This window comes from Acinonyx jubatus, chromosome A3, assembly GCF_027475565.1.
Source record: "Acinonyx jubatus isolate Ajub_Pintada_27869175 chromosome A3, VMU_Ajub_asm_v1.0, whole genome shotgun sequence".
Taxonomy (NCBI): domain Eukaryota; kingdom Metazoa; phylum Chordata; class Mammalia; order Carnivora; family Felidae; genus Acinonyx; species Acinonyx jubatus.
This window is the reverse complement of record NC_069388.1, coordinates 60,353,660-60,373,328: the sequence shown is the minus strand read 5'-3', so window position 1 is coordinate 60,373,328 and position 19,669 is coordinate 60,353,660. Positions and strand designations below refer to the sequence as shown.

General features: G+C 40.4%; 1 protein-coding gene across 1 annotated transcript in view; it reads left to right on the top strand.

Annotated features, from left to right (window-relative positions):
• The window catches only part of VWA3B (von Willebrand factor A domain containing 3B), a 204,484-nt gene that overhangs the window by 168,865 nt on the left and 15,950 nt on the right, over window positions 1-19,669 (top strand). Inside the window, 1 exon segment of the mRNA XM_027072611.2 lies at window positions 15,334-15,445. Within this exon segment, the coding sequence (XP_026928412.2) occupies window positions 15,334-15,445 (112 nt within the window).

The window sequence follows — 19,669 nt, the reverse complement described above, 5'->3', positions numbered from 1 at the left end:
TTTGTTCATTTGTTTTGTTTTTTAGATTCTGCATATAAATGAAATCATATGGTATTTGCCTTTCTCTGTCTGACTTATTTCACTTAGCATGATACCCTCTAGGTCCGTCCATGTTGTCACAGATGGCAAGATTTCATCCTTTTTATGGCTGAGTAATATTCCATTGTGTATGTGTGTGTATGCCACATCTTCTTTATCCATTCATCTATCAATGGACCCTTGGGTTGCTTCCACATCTCGGCTACTGTAAATAATGTTGCAATAAACATAAGGGTAAGGTATCTTTTTGAATGAGGATTTTCATTTTCTTTGGGTAAACACCCAGTGATGGAATTACTGGATCATATGGCAATTCTATTTTTTAATTTTTGAGGAGCCTCCATACTATTTTCCACAGTAGCTGCATCAATTTACATTCCCACCAACAGTGCACAAGAGTTCCTTTCTCTCCACCTCCTCACCAACACTTGTTATTTCTTGTCTTTTTGATACTAGCAATTCTCACTGGTGTGAGATGATATCTCCTTGTGGTTTTGGTTTACATTTCCCTGATGATGAGTGATATTGAGAATCTTTTTATGTGTCTGTTGGCCATCTGTGTGTCTTCTTTGAAAAAATGTCATTTTCTGCTTTTTAAGTTAGCATTTTCTCATATACTTTCTCTGTGTTTTGTGAATCTCAGATTGACTTTTTGTGACTACATAATATTTCATGGTGTGTATTATACCATGATTTATTTAATTCTTCACTGAATGTTAGACATTTGGGATATTTTTCAGTTTTCTCTTTCACACATCTTAATGGCTTCCATGGTGTATTTTTTTGTTAGGACAGATTCTTAGGAGTGGAATCCTTTGTTCAAAGGACATGAATATTTTGGGGCTCTAAATACTTGTTACCGATATAACACCCCCTTTCTGACTGTGCATGGGTGTGTGTGGACCTGGAATAGATCATCTTAAATCTTACTGAATTCTATATACTTTTTTTATATTCACTATATATTCACTAATAGATATACCCCCAAAGAACTAACCCTTGAGATTCATCTTTTTTGGATTTAGTCTTTGCTAAGTGATACTGGCTTTGCTTGATTTAAAATTAAAAAAAAATTTTTTTTTAATTAGAGACCATGAGTGTGGGAGAGGGGCAGAAGGAGAGAGAGAGAGAATCTTAAGCAGGGGCAGAAGAAGAGAGATAATCAATGCAGGGCTTGATCCCGTGACCCTGGGATCATGACCTGAGCCAAATTCAGAAGTAAGATGCTCAACCGACTGAGCCACACAGGCTCCCCTGGCTTTCCTTGATTTTAAATTCTGCATTTGCTGCTCTGGATTCTTGGATTCTCTTTTGGTTTTGTTTGTTTTTCTTTAACTTTATTTTTCCCCTACAAATCATACTTTCCCCCTCCATTGTAGAAAAGTGTCTTTGTGCAGAAAGCAAAAATTTTATCACAAAACATCTTATGCCTATTAATGTTATTCAAACAAAGTGACTTCCCCAAAGAATTATTTAGTATTCCCTTAGGAGGCACCATATGAGGCCTTCAAACATGTGGCTGTCTGGTGGCTCTCCTCACTGGATGCCCTGTGGGTACCCAAGGGTCAAGAAGACAAAGTGAATAATTAACTGTCCCTGAAAACCTGCTCTTGCTACATCCATTGTTAAAGTTTCTACTGAGAAGTTTTGAAAAGTCATACAGAATGATGTCTCCAAGCCATTTGATTATTAGTGATCTTAGAATAATTTCAGTGGAATTGTGGGAACAGAAACCAGTTTGCAGTGGGTGTAGTGGGTAGAAGTGAAGAAAAGTAAGTACAGAAAGTAAAGATTTTGTTTCAAGATCTTCATAAAGAAGGAAAGAAAGAAGAGATGGTGGGAACTTGAGGCATGAGCTAGAGTGAGAGAAGACAGTGCATGTAATGGTATCAGTGGGTCCACTGCTGCCCCCTTCTTGGTCAGGGGCTAAGGCTCTCCCTTCACCACCCTGCCCCCACATAGGGTGTGTAAAGTCCCCACTGTCTGTTCCAGTGAGGTCCATGTGGTCAGGACAGTTTTCCACTGGTAATGAATGGGAGGAGGGGGTATCATACTTGGCATCTTCTCTTCAGAGTTCTTTGCACTCTTAGCATGGCCCTCAGCAATGGGATAGTTTGTGTAGTGTTTTCTTATAATGATATTTCTCCTCATGATGTGTGATGTATTATGAGATGTTTTTATTCCATGTCTGCCATGCTCCACTGGTTTGACTTCATAATCCACTAACAGGTCTCAATCTCCTCTTGTGACAAACATTGGTTGGGACCAAAGCTCAAGATGGCAAGGGCTTGTGAGACCCCTAGGGGGAAAATTCACCACAGATGAAAGTCATTTTCACTGACTCATATATAAATATAGTCTGATCATAAATTCCTTCAGCAAAGGCCAAAGATTTTGATGAATGATTGTAAATTGGGCAGCAAGAAAGCATCTATTTTTTTATTAAGGTCCCCTAGAGTTTATTGATAAGATGTAGCAAAAGGTGACTAAAGTTTGTTAGGAATGGGCATCTAATCGGAAAGCCCACACACAGTCAGAAGGGGGTGGCCAGTGGATTTGGTCCATGCCACAGCATGCTATGGAGTCTGGATGGCTGTGACTCTCTGATCTGTAGTCACCCCACTGGTTCCTGAGTTTGGGGCAGCTTCGTGACTTTTCTTGTTGATCAAAATCAAATGTGGGAAGAAGTGGCTGTACATGTTAGTGTTAGGCTAGCCTATACCTTGCTTTTTCTACTCAAGCCTAACCTGGTAGTCTTTTGCTGGCCTCAGGATCAGACCTGAGGGGAGAACCATCATCCCACCTGCTCTGCCCACCATGGTCACATTCTGCACATAACTAAAGAATTGCTTCCCCTATTTCCATAATCTGCTAGTTCTGTGGTGTCCGTAGAGACAGGTGCTTGGCTCACTGACTACATAATGAAAAGAAATCTGAAGGCTGAAAATTTAAATTCCCCTTGAAAACTACCTCTGCTCACTCTTCTTTTATTGCCATGATTGCAGATTTCACCATCATTGGCTAATCAGAGCTATGCTATGGTAGAAATCACCCCTGGGCATCTGAATTATAATTGACCTTCCATAGTTCTCCCTGGGAGCCTGGTCTAGGCAGCCCAGCCATGGTATCCTACATTTCCTTACTACCTAAGGGTTGTTCTCCAGAGCAAATCCTGCAGAACCCAGGCCCAGAAAGACCCAACAGGCTCTCCATACTCATAACATTGACCCAAGCCTTGGAAAATCTGGAGGCAGAAAATCTTGTGAAGCTGTAAGCACCTGTAAGCAACCCTAAAAGAGGTCATGGAAACATAGCTACACAGCCAGCTACCCATGTTTATTTCTCCAAGTTGTGACTAGAAAGGAATCTGGAGTCTGTGGCCTTTAGGAATGGTGCAATGAGTGCTCCACTCCATGAGAAATCATCCAAGAGAAAGAGTGTAGGGAGGATACAGGTGAGGCTGGGTGAGGTGGAACTTGGAAAGTGAGAGAAGGAGAGACACCATTTGGATTGGAAAACACTGTCAGGAAAACAGTGAGTTTGGTACTGTATAGGAGAAAGTTGGTTGGAAAGACTTAGACATTTCTTTGAGTTGTATAAAATGGAGTCAGAATAGGGGCACCTGGATGCCTCAGTCAGGTGCATCTGACTCTGATTTTGGCTCAGATCATGATCTCAAGGATGGTGAGATCTAGCCCTGAATCGGGCTATGAGCTGTGAGAGAGCGCGCGCGTGCTCTCTCTCTCTCTCTCTCTCTCTCTCTGCCCCTCTTCTACTTGTGCTCTCTCTGTCTCTCAAAATAAATAAATAAACATTTTTTAAAAATAAAATAAAGGGTCCCTGGGTGGCTCAGTCAGTTAAGCATCTGACTCTTGGTTTCTACTCAGGTCATTATCTCACGTTTTGTTGAGTTCTTGCCCATATCGGGCTCTGTGCTGACAGCGTGGAGCCTACTTCGGATTTTCTCTCTCTCTCCTCTCTCTGCCCCTCCCATGCTCTCTCTCTCTCTCTCTTTCTCAAAATAAATAAATTTTAAAATAAATAAAATAAAAAATAAAGGGAGGAAGGAGGCCTCCCACCAGAACCCTTTACAACTAGTCAACCTTCCTCATTCCACTAGAAAAACTTGAGTCTGTTCTGCTGATACTCGAGTATGGTAGGAAGACTTTCTAGCGATTGTTAATTGCTTTTCAGCAGCACATAAGATTCCCTGGTGTCTGGGCGGAGTATTAACAAATCTGGGCTGTGCATCAGTGATGTTGTCATCACAGGAAAAATGACCCCTGCACATTCAAGCCAGCACCATGGAGATAGTTAACTTCTGGGAAAAGGACCCCATATGGGCCCTTGAGGGATGATGGTAGATGTGGCCAGGTGGGGCTGAAGTCTCAGAGAGAGAGGCACTCCAATGGGACAGGTGGGGGTGCCGAAGGGAGAGTGCTGCCAGCCTCGTGATCGTCCCACAGTCAGCTGAGGTCTTAAGGAGAGAATCCTGATCGGGAATACCAGTCACTGGAAGGAATTGAAAGAAGGGAAGAAAAACTCCCACCAACTCTAAATATTATCTAAAAAGTTTCCTGTCTAGTATCCTGATGTTTTGGAGTGGGAAGGTGACTATCAGCTCTGGGGATCCCTGAGGTGACAAAAATCACAGCCAGAATGTCTCTTCATCCTAAAGCTGAATAAAACCCTCTTTGCTGGAGCTTTTAGCTGGGCAGACCTCAGCATTGTCCTGTACTAGGTTTTTTTCATAAGCACAAATCCTACCCTCAGCAGGTTTAAGTATGGTCATTGACCTCCCTGTCTGGAGTAGAACTGAGTGTGGAGGGCTTATCAATAGGGGCCAAGCAGGAAACAGAATCCCATTCAGTCAGTTCAAGTGAAGAAATGGAGGGACCGTTTGTAGAGGTGGACGTAGGTCTAGGGTGGCCAAAGGGATTCAGGGCCCCCAACAACCAGCAATAGCAGGAAGTTGTCATTACCCCTAGACCTGAAGGGGTGGAAGGAAATGGTACTCCTGGAGCCCTGTAAGAGCTAAATCCACTAGCAGGAGTGGGAGATAGTTCTAGAGAGACAGGGCAGGGAAGGAGTATGGAACCGACACCCCAGTCTTTTCTCCTCCTGCTGCCCTCTGACCTCTGGCCTGCCATTGGCTCCCCCTGTCCAGAAGCTGGCCAGCAAGGTAAATACATAAGGTGGTGTCATCCATGGGGTCACCCTCTTGAGGTATGGAGCAGGGCAGGGCAGAATGGATTTGGGGGCAGGTAGGTGGAGTAACCACAACAGAGGTCTTGAAAAGTTTTCTTAAAGACCCAGCATTTATTTTTATACTGTAGCCATGTGTGAGATATATATTTGTATACAGCAGATAGCTGGTTGTGGTCCACACTCCAGGCAGTGACACAAAAGTAGCTCCAGTGTGTGGCATTTGTTCATGGGGTAGCAACATATGGATAACTGAATCAGTAACATCTGAGTTACAGATTAGAAGGCTGTGGTAATTTTCAGATTTAACTATTTAAAACACTTCAAATTTTTCTCTTTGATTTTTTCCTAAAGGCGTAGTGAAGAAATATTCCCTGAGAAGATGTTACAAGTTTGGTCTTCAAGCTAGGAAAATAATTTTATGCAGCATCTAATGCATATATATCAGTTCCTTTGCCACTACCAAAAAAAGAAGGGGGAGGGGGAAGAGGAGGAGGAGAAAGAGAAGAAAAAAAAATTTTTTTTTTCTCCACAAAAGCCCTTTGAGTTGCTATTGATTAACGTTAATTGGAGATTTTACTTTCAGAGTGGTTGACTCCATGGCCCAGTGCTGCACGCACGGTATTGGGGAGCAGAGGACTGTTTTGTGGTTCAGGGCTTCATCCTGCGGTTGGTTTCCTGTGTTTCCTAAGGAGCCACTCACATTGCACCAGAACCACAAACTGGGAGGAAAGTAAGGCCAGACAGCTCAGCCACTCAGCAGCCATCTGCTCAGGAAGCAGCCCCCAGGAGAGGGAAGTGAAAACTGCAGGGAAGTTCTGGGGATGTGTGTTTCACATGCTGTGTTTTCTAAAGTTACACCATTCCCTGAGGAAGAATGGAACACCACCTCCAGAAAAGCACTCTCCGTCCCCGCCTTTGGATTTTAAAGCAAGGCTAGGTGTCCAAGACTCCTCACAGGAGATAATGATTCTCTCTTCATGTCCACCTGGCCACAGCATTCCCTTTAAGCCTTGGATTCGGCTGCGATATCCTTAGTGTCCCTGTGGGCCCCAGTGCTGACCTGCTGTGCTTCTGAGAGGTCTTGCAAGAGGACTTTGCCCAGGGCTGAGACAGGACATTCCCCTTAGAGCTTTACTCTTTGGCAAGATAAGTTTGCCTCCTGTTAAAATGCAAATGCCATGGGGTGCCTGGGTGGCTCAGTCCGTTAAGCGTCCGACTTCAGCTCAGGTCGTGATCTCGTGGTCCATGAGTTCGAGCCCCAAGTCGGGCTCTATGCTGACAGCTCAGAGCCTGGAGCCTGTTTCAGATTATGTGTCTCCCTCTCTCTGACCCTCCCCCATTCATGCTCTGTCTCTCTCTGTCTCAAAAATAAATAAAGGTTAAAAAAAATTTTTTCAATAAAAAAAAATAAAATGCAAATGCCTTGGGAAGGGAAGCATACAAAGACTTCTGACTCATTTACTTGGGTGGTCACTTGGTGGTGGAGAAGGGCTGGGCAGGAGTGGGCCCATCCCTGATTTACATTTTCCTATAAGGTCTTTTCGTTCTTTTTGCAGAACCCATTTTTAAAAGAGAGGCAGACCCTAGATATTCTCAGGGTGGAGGAAACCCCTCTAAACCTAAATGAGGAAAGAGATAGTGAAGGTCAGCAGATGCTCCAGGCTGGCCTCATCCTTCTCACCAAGGTTTTAAAGAGAGTTGAATGATTTACAGAGACCAGTTTGCAAATGTTCTGGTCTTATATTTGGGTATCCTGGTGAGAGGAAAGGTCAAAACATACATGATACTACAAGTATTATCTTGATTATAGCAGTCACAGACTTTAGTTGGTTTTTAAGACAAAACATGGACAGAGAAGCATGTTGGAGCTGCTGGGTGGCAGCAGTTCAATGATTGAGGGCAGGAAAAAATATTTAGTAGTTGTTTCATAACAAGATTGGGAGCCAAAGATTAGTTCTAGTTAAGTTGTAGAAATGCATCCTATATGTAGTGTGGAAGCACGTTGCTAAATGGGAAATTTTAAAGCATCAAACATTTACTAACTTCACTGTCCCCACCAATGAAAACCTGAGCATGTGACCTTGAAATTAAGTCATAAATGAAAGGAGGGTGGCACCGTTTTGGATCCTGCTCTACATCACCTGGTAATCAAATCTGGTAAGAAAATGAATTGGATTCTCTGAATTTTGGAAACAAGGCAAAATCAAATTACCCAGTGGACAGCATCCTTACTGCCAGGATCATTGCCTGTCTGACTTCCCCGCTGAGATTGACACGCAGCTATTCTCATGCACCTAAGCCTAGAGCTATGTTGCCTTATCTATTTAGTGCTACCATTTTTGTTCCTATTCTCCACCCCCTCTGACTTTCATCCTCCATAGATTTCTTTTTAAAACTCAGACATGTTTGTATTTTGTGTGTGGATAGCTGAAGGCATGCCAGGGAAAGAACAGCACTGGGCATGTTCTTTGGTATAGGCTGTACAGTGTTTCTAAAGTCTTTGGCAAGATTCAAAAATTGTGGCACATGGCCTTTCTGGAAAGGTGCTGTCAACATTGTGGCTGAAGGAATGCTGTGTGTAGCTGTCCTTACTGCTACCCTTCCATCCCAGCAAACCAACGCTCTATTTCTGTGGAATGAACCATTGTACTAAAGCTGGCCCTGTAGATTTGTTTCCTGTGGCTACTCTACTTAATCTGGGATGTAGCTGCATTGATTGTGCAGTGGTGTGGGTGAATCATTGAGTGTAGAGTGAATGGTTCTTCCATAAAGCTCCATGTTGTGGAAACAACCAGAAATGAATTGTTGCCAATAGTAGTAACAGTTGGAAACAAAAGAAGAGTAAACATGTTGCGTGTACAAAGTTCTTTGGTACTGGAATGGTCCTTTCAGGTGAACCCACAGGTGTATGAGTGATTTGAAGGTAGGCAATACTTTTCAGTCATTTAGAAAGGCATTTTCTTAGGTGGCGTTTTCTGTTCGTAAAAAAATGAACATCATAGTGCTCTATGTTGCTACTGTTCAGTGTTGCTCGTGCAGGGAAGGTCTTGACAGCGTGAACGGTGGTTCTATATCAGATGAATTGGGAAGTGAGTGACAGCTATAGAGAAAAAAGATCTCTCTGATGATTTCAGGCCATTGACTTCGCGGATTTGTACCTATGAAAATATAGAAAGCATTTTCATCGGTTAGCTTCTGGCTAGGATGTTGAGAGAATCGATATTTGGAATCTAGAGATGAAGGGGGCTAGTTAAATAAATGCGATTATACTCATTTAGAATTTTTTAAAGGAACTTTAAATGTATCTAGGCATAGATTCTAGTAAGTGGCTTATCTGTTATATTGTTGAAATCTGAAGGGGGGAATTGCCTTTCTGGGATCAATGTGAACATCTTTTTGGAAATCAAGATAATATCCATCTGGAGGTGAAAAGGCTATCTGATGACCTCCATAGTTGCCTGGTCTGTGATGTGGACACTGGCAGCATGAAGGAAGGTGGCTTTGGAAGTTAAACTTTATATAGAGGTGAGGTTTTTAAGCAACAGGTGATTTTACTTGGTATGTTCAAGATTCCTGAGATTCTAAATTCTATTAGGGGTGAGAATACTTTACATGGAGTCTTCTGTCGAGGAACTGATTGTAGGAAACTGTGGTGTGTGTGTCTCTTTGGAGTGTTATGATGGAACACTGAGTTACTCATGTTCACGGCTCTGGTTGTTGCGTTTCCCTTACATTGTGAAAACTGCAAACAAAGATATCATGCTAGTATCCTGTCTTTGTATACACACAGCCCGACAGTTTCTCTAGTAGTATAGAAAAAGTAATACCTAGGTTCTTCTGGGAAGAAATATGGAATTAGAAGATGTTAGAGATCATTTAGTTTGTACCATCTCTTTGCTTATGCAGAAATTGAAGCCCAGAAAGGTTAAAAGATTGCCCAAAGTCACACAGACAGCTGGGCAGCAGTTGGTCATATTTCTCCTGTCTCCTGGTCCAGTCTCCGCCCTTTGAGGCCATTTCAGATTGTAGTAGGTCATTCTGAAGGACAGCTTAGGTTTCTCCTCTGGGTGAAAGCCCAGGAACAAACAGGTAACATTCACCTCTTTGACATAATAACTGCATCTGTAAAAATAGAAATTCCATGAGAATGAAGGGACTCCAGCAAAATCTGGTGAAAATGGAGCATCATAAACAGAAGGGTAGTATTCAGCTTACATTTCTGTCCATGCTGCATAGGCCACAAGCAGCACAGGTGTGAAGGCTTATAAGTATCCCACAATTCTGGGGCACCTGGGTGGCTTAGTCAGTTAAGTGTCCTTCTTTGGCTCAGGTCAGGATCTTATGTTTGTGGGTTTGAGCCCTGCAATCAGGCTCTGTACTGATAGCTCAGAGCCTGGAGCCTGCTTCAGATTCTGTCTCCCTCTCTCTCTCTGCCCCATCCCCGCTTGTGCTCGCTCTCTCTCTCTCTCTCTCTCTCAAAAATAAATAAATATTTAAATTAAATAAACATTAATTAGTTAATTAATTTAATAAACATTTAAATTAAACATTTAAAAATTACATATACATATATTTATATTTATATATCCATCCCACAGTTCTTTCAAGAGACCTTAAACCTTTATTTAGTTCATTATTTCTTCTCTTCTGAGGCCCCTGCCCTACATTTTCATCTCCCCAGAAATAAACCATACTCCCACTTCTTTTGATGAACCCAAAAAGCATCTCCAAACAGATCCAAATGATAGACGGCTGCAACAGAACCCAGTTACATAGAGCACCAGGGAAATGAGCCCAAATTATACTGAACATGAATTGCAACCCAAGACAAATTATGTTCACTAGGTATATTTCAATTGTTACAGTCAATGTTTCATAAATTAGAGTCTTCCTTAACAGAATACCTGTATATGAATGTTGAATACTTTATGTATAATATAGCTATAGCATTGTAAAAAAGTGACATCAAAAAGCATGTGGAAGTACCTTATACTGGCTTTGTATCATGAAGGAAAGGGACATTTTGATGGCCTGCAAAGAGAAGCTGGAGAGTAATGTCACGGGCACTCTGATTAGGATGGAGGACCCAAGAATTAATAAGTTAATGGTCAGGAAATTTAAAAATGAAAAAAAAAATCTAAGGAAAAAAGTCCCCAGTTTCCACAATGTGGTGATTTGAAGAAAAAGACCTATTTGGTCTATGTTTTGATTTAAGAGTAGATTCAGAAGGTTCTGTGCTCATTCACTCATTCACCCCCACTGCATGCAAAATACCGTGAATAGTTACATAGAGCAAACCAAAAGTAAACAGCTATCTATTTTTACCTTTAAAAAAAAACCCCACAGGTTTATGGAAATATGATTTTCACACTGTAAAGTTTACCTATTTCAATTAAGTGATTTTTAGTAAAACTGACAGCTGTCAACTACCACCACCAAAATCCAGTTTCAGAACACATCCATCACCCCAGAAAGATACCTCATGCCCATTTGCACTCAGTCTCTGTTTGCACCCCCAGCCCCAGGTAACCACGCATCAATTTCTGTTTCTATATATTTGCCTTTTCTGTACGTTTTATATATAAGTGGCTCAATAATATTTCATTGTATGGATATGTGACATTTTGTTTATCCATTTCCCCTGTTAATCAACATTTGCATTATTTACACTTTTTCATTATTGTGCATAATGCTGATACAAATACATAAAAGTCTTTGTGTGATAAAAGTTTTCATTTCCCTCGGCTAGATATATAATAGTGGTATATCTGGGGCATATAGTAAATTTATGTTTAATTTTTAGAGAAGTTGCAAAAATTTTCCCCAAAGTGTTAAAAATCAATTGACCACGAATGTAATGATTTGTTTCTGGACTCTCAATACTGTTCTCTTGGCCATAGGACTATCTTCATGTCAGTACTGCACTTTCTTGATTATGCTTTCTGATAATAAGTTTGGAAATCAAGAAGTGTACGTCCTACAGGTTTGTTCTTTTTTCCAAATCATTTTGGCGCTTTTAGTTTCAGTATCTCAATTTCTGCAAGAAAACCCAGAAAACAAAAAACTTACTGAGATTTTGATGTGAGTTATATTGGATCTAGAGATCAGTTTGGGAAAAATAGCTGTCTTAACTATATCAAATTTTCCAATCCATAATAAACATGATATGTCACTCCAATTGTTAGATCTTTCATTTCTCTCAGCAATCTTTTCTAGTTTTCATTGTATAGTTCTTTCACTTATTTTGATGTTTATTCCTAAATATCTGTTCTTTTTGATACTGTTATAAATGAAACTCTTTTTTTTAATTTTTTTAATGTTTATTTCTTTTTGGAGAGAGACAGTGTGAGCAGGGAAGGGGCAGAGAGAGAGGGAGACACAGAATCTAAAGCAGACTCCAGGCTCTAAGCTGGCAGCACAAGAGGCTGACACAAGGGCTCAAATTCATGAACTGCAAGATCATGACCTGAGCTGAATTTGGACCTTTGACCAACTGAGGCACTCAGGTGCCCCTTGGTTTTCTTTTCTTTTCCCTTTTTTCTTTTCTTTTCTTTTCCCTTTTTTCTTTTCTTTTCTTTTCCCTTTTTTCTTTTCTTTTCTTTTCTTTTCTTTTCTTTTCTTTTCTTTTCTTTTCTTTTCTTTTCTTTTCTTTTCTTGAGAGAGACAGGGCACAAGTGGGGGAGGGACAGAGAGAGAGGGAGACACAGAATCAGAAGCAGGCTCCGGGCTCTGAGCTGTCAGCATAACAGCGCAATGCAGGGCTCCAACTCACAGATCACATGATCTTGACCTGCACAGAAGTCACACACTTAGCCAACTGAGCCACCCAAGGGCCCCTTGGAATTCTTTTCTTAGCTTTATTTTAAGATATTCATAGCTGGTACATGGAAATACAGTTGGTTTGTTTTGTAGATCTATCTTGTATCATGACATCCTGCTGAGCTTGTTAATTAATTCTGGTAGTAGCTGGGTGGATTCCTTAGAGTTTGCCATGTAGAAGATCATAGTATTCATGAATAAAGACAGTTTTATTTATTCCTTTCCAATCTGGATGCCTTTATTCTTTCCTTGCCCTGATTGTACTCGCCAGAAGCTCAAGTACAATGTGTAGGAGGGGCAGAGTGCCTTGCCTTGTTTCTGATCTTAACGGTTTTCATCATGAAGGATAATGTTTGCTGTAGGCTTTTCATAGATGATTTTCACTGAGTTGAGAAAGTTCCCTTCTGTTCCTAGTTTGTTGGGAGTCTTCATCATGAAAGGTGTTGGGTTTTGTCAACTACTCTTTCTCCATACATTTAACAATATGGCTTTATCCTTTATTCTATTAATATGGTGTATCACATTAATTGATTTGTGGATGTTAAAACAGGTTTACATTCCTAGGATGCTTGGTAATCATGTACAGTCCTTTTTGTATGTTGCTGGATTTACTTGCGAATAGTTTCTTACAGATTTTTTACATCTATATTCAAGAGGAGTATGTAGGTTCATAGTTTCCTTTTCTATGGTAGCTTTGGTTTGGGATTGGGGTAATACTTGGCCTTCCCTCTTGTAATATAAATGATCTTCCCGGTAATTTCTGATTTCCTGGGGTTCCTCTTTCCAGTCCTCCAGCCAGAACCTAAGGTTTTATGTTCTCAACTCAGCTGCATGCCTCCACTTACTTGCATCTGGAGCCAAACAGGGGCCAGGGAAAGAGAAAGAGAGAGAGAACACTGGAGTTCACTCACCCTCTTGGAACCTAGCACCACTAACCAGACAAGAAGATTCCCCTCCTTCAGAGATTTAGCTCCTTTGGACTCACACTGCCAACACTGATGCCCCTACCACAGGACTGCTTGTGGACTGGGGTCTGAGAAGAAGAGAAGGGGATTTCTATAATTTTTGTGAGTGTTAGGAGTTCCTTTTCCCATTAAGCCAGAACTACAGGGCTTCTCCTAGAGCCCTCTGTCTGCACCCTGGTGCCACTGTTGTGTTTTGGGCGGCCTTGTGACCAGGCCATGAAATACCAAGGAAAAAAATGGTAAACTTCTCACCAGTCTGTTAGTACTTTGAATTTAAGTCTTCTTTCCCAAGCCATTTGTTATTTGCCTTCCAGAATGATAAAATAGATCTTACCTAGAAACTCAAATGCTGCATGTCTGTTTTTTAAATCTTGGTTTCTAATAATTCATTTTAAATTTATTTTACAGGAGCACTGGTTCTAAAATTTATTGGAAGTAAAGCATAATGACTGTTCTGGTTGATGTAATGAGGGCTTTGGGGTTTGGGGGAGTGGAGGATATAGTGGGGACTGGGTCTTTCTACTAGTGATCAGTCAACAAGCATATAGAAAACAGGATTTTAAAATTAGACTCTACAAATCAAAATGATGCTGCCAGTTTCTTCATGTAGTGGACACAGCATGACATTCACTTCAAGTCTTGAGTCATACGGTACCATTTGAACATTACAAAGTGGTCCTTTCCTTTACTTTTTCTGAAATTGCCTGTGGTAAAATTTTCCCAGAGAGATTATAATTGAGCTGGGCTTTGAATGAGTTATCTGAACAGGAAGGATGTTGCTCATTTTTTAAAAATATTTTTTCTCAAAAAATTAATAAATAAAAAATAAAAGTCTTTTTCTTCTGTATTCTTCAGATTAGATCATTTCTGTTGATTCATCTTCAAGTTTCTTTTTTCTGTCATATCAATTGTGCTATTGAGCCCTTCCAAATATTGTGGTTTTTTACTCCTAAAATTTTTAATTTTTTAAAAATAGTTTCTATTTCTCTGCTGAAAACAACTACCTTCCCATTCATTTCAAGAATTCAACCTCATGGACCATGGTTATAACTGCAGATTTAAAGTCTTTATCTGATTACTCTAACACCTGGGCCATCTCAGGATTGTGACCTATTGATCACCTTTTAACTTGAAAATCAGTCATATTTGCTTTTTAAAACCTTTTTTTATGCTTTTATCTTAGTTTTGAGAGAGAGAGAGAGAGAGAGAGAGAGAGAGAGAGAAAGCGAGCAAGCAAGTGGGGGAGGGGCAGGAAGAGAGGGAGACACAGAATCTGAAGTAGGCTCCAAGCTCTGAGCTGTCGGCACAGAGCCTGACGTGGGCTCAAACTCACAGACCATGAGATCATGACCTGAGCCGAAGTCGGCTTCTTAACCGACTGAGACACCCAGGTGCCCCTGCTTGCTTTTTAAAAGTATGTTGCAGAGGCGCCTGGGTCTTTTAGTCAGTTGAGCATCCAGCTTCAGCTCAGATCATGATCTCATGGTTTGTGGGTTTTAGCCCCACATCAGGCTCTGTGCCAACAGCTCAGAGCCTGGAGCCTGCTTCAGATTCTGTCTCTCTGTCTCTGTCTCTCTGTCTCTCTCTCTCTCTCTCTCTGCCCCTTCCCCACTTGTGCTCTGTCTCTGTCTCTCAAAAATGAATAAATGTTAAAATAAGTATAAATAAATAAATAAATAAATACATAAATAAATAAATAAAAGTATGTTGTATTCTGGATTGTATCTGTATATACTGAATATTATGTTTTAAGACCATGGATCCTGCTTAAATTCTCTGGAAAATGTTGACTTTTTTTATGTGTTAACATTTTGATTAGTCTTAGGCTGCAGAATTTGGGCCATGTGGTAGATGGGAACACTGGTTCCCATATATCAGTTCAATTTTATTTTATTTAAAAAATTTTTTAATGTTTATTTATTTTTGAGAGAGAGAGAGAGAGTGTGTGAGCAAGGGAGGTGCAGAGAGAGGGAGACACAGAATCCTAAGCAGGCTCCAGGCTCCCAGCTGTCAGCACAGAGCCCGACATGGGGCTCAAACTCACAAGCCCTGAGATCATAACCTGAGCTGAAGTCAGACGCTTAACTAAGCCACCCAGGCACCCCATCAATTCAATTTTAAAAGCTTATTCCCAATAACATAGAACAGGAAGTACTCCAGAATAATTATACAAAGTATATGTATATTCTCTAATTTTTGATAGTGCAATTCTCAGTAGAGAATCCCAGACTACCCTGTATCTGTGATTTTCACTGTCTGTGTTGACTTTTTAAATCAATTATTAATGTTTTATATTTTTTAGCAACAGAAATCTCCAGGAAATCCAACAAATAAAATCAAATCAAAAAAATTGGATCCTCTCAAAGGCCAGAAAGTTATTGCAAGATGTGATGAAAATGGCTTTTATTTTCCAGGTAGATAATCTATTTTGTAAGACTTTTTTGTTAACTAATATGATATTAGGGACCTGAGGTTCTTAAACTGTGCTTTCCCTAGAATACTACATTTCATAAGCTGTACTAAGATATTCTATTTCTAAAATGAAATGATGATGGGTTTCTACTTATATTTGTAGGGGGGGAAATAGCCAGAAAATATATTTCATCTTTAATTTGTTTAGTAAAAAATTTTACTATACATCTGTTATGTTCTATGTATGTAATATTCCTAAAGTGTTGGTCTCGCATAGTCAGCAAGCAGACGAAAATTCTTGTCTTCATGGAGTTTACATTCTACTGAGAGACACAGACAAGCAAGCAAATAAATGCAATGTGTAGTGTGTCAGATATAGTGCTGTAGAGAAAAATCAAGCTACAAAGGGAATTGAGAGTGTCAAGGTAAAGGCTGCAATTTCAAATATGGTGGTCAATGAAGAGCTTCTAGGGAAAATGATGTATGAGTAACACTTAAAGAAGGAGAGGCAAGTCATTAAATTATCTCGGGGGAGGGAGTTCTGAGCAGAAGGAATAGCACTGCAAAGTCCTGAGGCTGGAGTGCATATTGGTGGAAGAGGCCAGTGTGGCTGAACCTGAGAGCTTTTCCCAAGCATTTCCTGGGACATGTGATCCTGAAGGAATCAGCCAGGTGACTTTCAAGTGAGAGCTTTGTAGACAGTGAAAATAATATGTATCTAGAGGTGGAGAAAAACATTTTATATCTGGCGAAATAAAGCAGAGTATGGCTGGAACCTAGAATGCAAAGAAAGATAGGAAATAATAAAGGTCTTCAGAGAGGTAAGTATGAGGCCATTCATAAAAGGTTATGTTAAGAAGTTTGGATTTTACTGGAGAGCCACATTTAAAGCAAGGAAAAACATAGTCACGCTTGAAGTTCACAAAAGCTCTCTCCCATTGTTGTGTAAAGAGTAGGTATGGAGTGGGTTGGTTTGGGCCGTGTGGTAGATAGTGGTACCTACATGAGATGTTGGTAAGGACTGGAAGACAATGATGTGTCTGGAACATGATGAATTGTAGGTACACTACTTATGTGTTGATGTCTCAAAAATATCTGTCTCCAGACAGATTTCCTTCTTGAGACTCTAGGCCCCTATCTCCAAATGCTTCCAATGCTGAAGTTGTCAGAAAAGCAATTAGAGATAAGGGCCTAGAGTCTCAAGAGGAAATCTGTCTGGAGATAGAGATTTTTGAGACATCAACACATAAGTGTCATTGATATCATGTAAGGGCCTATAAGGGAAAAGAGAGCTTAGGGAAAGAGCCCTAGGAAGATCCATGGGGCAAGAAGATGATACCACAGAAACATAGCCAGTCTTGCATAGGCATTATCTGTCAATCACCAGTGAAAAGAATCATCCTTTATTAATGAAATTTAATTAAATCTTTTTAATGGGAAGAATACTTTAGCAGGAGTTTTAGTTTTTGGTAGGCATGTGTGGAGAACTGACAGCTAGGATATTTTATTTGAAATTTGCTGAATGTGCTTTGGAGTTGACTGGATGAGAGTAATTAAATACAGATCTGAGCATTTGAGATGAGCATATAAGCCAGGGCGTGAAACTCTTGTTTGCAAGAGCAGGGTCTGAAAACCTTCTGTTTCCTTGGGACCCAGATTTGCGAGGTGAGGATTACACAGAGCTACCCTTACTTGGTTTTCTGAATTGGAGCCCTAGAGAGGGGTCAGAGACTAATTTGGCAGTTGAATGGAAATGCAGGAAAGGACTAAATTCCAAATGGCTGCATTTGGGCTTGTTATCAATTTGCTGGCCAGGGTTCTGGAGAAAAGTAGAATGGCTCAAACTTTCACTTGGCACCATCCCTGTGTGACAAGAAATGCCAGAGACCTACTGCTGCCAAGGTGGGGAAGTAGAGGAAACAGGTATAACCAGGGCCACATGCAATACCTGAGATCATGTCAGCAATGATTATTGCCCTGTTTTGTTTTGTTTTCTTTTGTTTTGTTTTGTTTTGTTTTGTTTTAAATGTGCAATTAGAGGCACAGAGCACAGACCCCCTAACAGTTGCATGGGATCTGGCTATTCCAGAATTTTTCATTTGCAGCTGTGTTTAAACTCAAGTAAGACAGTTTGGAGGAAATACATTACTCGTATAATCAGTCATTTCTATTAGTGGCTTGTTAGTAAACACTGACTCAGACAATTAAATGCTAAAGCATGTGTTACTGGATGTACTTAGCTTTTGTTCCCTCTCCCCTCAATGAATCTTTAATCAGGAATTTCAACCCTACCATCATAGACTTAATCCCTACCATCATAGACTTAAAAAAATAATTTCAGACTTAAAGAAAAGTTGCAAGAATAGAGAACTTTTGTATACTCTTTACCCAGATTTGCCAATTTTTAATTTTGTCATGTTTATTTTACCACATTTATTATTTTATTTTATTCCCTTTCTTTCTCTCTACTTATCTCAACACATACACATTATTTTTCTGAACTATTTGAGATTAGGCAACATTGTTGTGCCCCATTACCCCTTAATGCATCAGTCTGTATTTCTCAAGAACAAGGGTACTCTCTTAACATAATCATAATAAAGTTACAAGATTCAGGAAATTTAACATTATTATAGTACTTTTTATCTGTATATTTCAATTTTGTTAACTGTCCCAATTCTGGCTTTATATTTTTTGTCTCTAGAATAGGCCCAGTACAGAGTCATGTATTCCATTTAATTAACATGTCTCCTTAGTCTTCTTTAATCTGGAATTATTTTCCAGCCTTTCCTATCATTTTTCATGATACTGATGTTGAGTAAGGTCAATTACTTTATAGAATGTTCTGCAGATAGCTTAGACTCAGAGTGTGTATTTCTGGACAGGTTGCTAGGGCATCCCATCCAGAGGCACATGATGTCCGTCTGCCCTCATTAATGACACTAATTGAGATCACCTGGTCACCGTGCATTACTATCTCTCCCTTGGAAAAAAGGCCAAATAGAGGTTTGTGGAGCACAAGCATGATATTCATCGGTGACTCCTTTTCTGAGAACTTCTATTCAAAGCCTGCTAAACATTTCTAATGGAAAATATCTGGCTTTAAAATGTACCTCAGTAGTAGGTGGCTTTGGAGTGACTGGATCAGAATATCTGTTGCTTCAGACCAGGAGCTGGAGCAGAGCTGGCCTGGAGGAGAGCTGGCCTGGTTGTGGCTGCCGTCCTTGGCAATCAGCGCAGGGATTTCTGTGTGGCTGACTCTCTCCCAGGGTCAGCGTGGATTATCTAGTTAAGGAATGACTGCATTGTTCAGAATGGAAGTGACAAGCTGATAGCCTGGCTCATCAGCATGATGAAAGGCAAGGAGGAAGACACATTTCAATACCTTATTTTAAGTCCCTATTTGCAGGAACTGGGTCATCCTTCCTGTCCTTCAAGAAGCATTTACTTCAGGAAATTCACGATGATGAAAAGTCTTGAGTTGCAAAAATTTTCTGCACTGTGCCAGAGAAACAAGTTATAATGGAAGAAAAAAGCAGGTGGCAGAGGTGGGAGGGGGGACCTGAATACCTTCTCGGGTATAATGATTTAGGGTCAGAAAATTCCAAGTTTTTATTTATTTGAAGTCTGCCTTTCTCCTCTAGTAGCCATGTGACTGGAATCACTGAAGTTCTCTGAGCCTCAGTTTATCTTTATCTTTCTGAATGAGATTTAAAACAATTAGAATCCCTATAAGGTTGTTATGTAGATTAAATATGATCATGTACAGGGGTTCCTGGGTGGCTCAGTTGATTAAGCATCCGACTTCAGCTCATGGTCTCATGGTTCATGAGTTTGAGCCCCACATTGGTTCTGTGCTGACGGCTCAGAGCCTGGAGCCTACTTCGGATTCTGTGTCTCCCTCTCTCTCTGCTCCTCCCCCACTCTCTCTCTCCCTCCCCCTCTCTCTCAAAAATAAACAAACATTTAAAAAAAATTTTACATATGGTAATGTACAGTATTTTCTGAATTGGGAAGTGTCAAGTGTGTGTAAGGAGTTTTTGTGTCATCCCATGTGAAAGCTTCTCTTAGGAGATAGAAACAACTCCTGTCTTCTCCTGGGCATCAAGGGAGCTGCTTACAATTTTAAAACTTTAACAGCCATTTAGAAACCTTAGCAGAAATTCATAAGGGCAAGAATTAGCACAGGGGACAAGAAAGAAACCTGAGGCTGAAGGAAGGAGAGA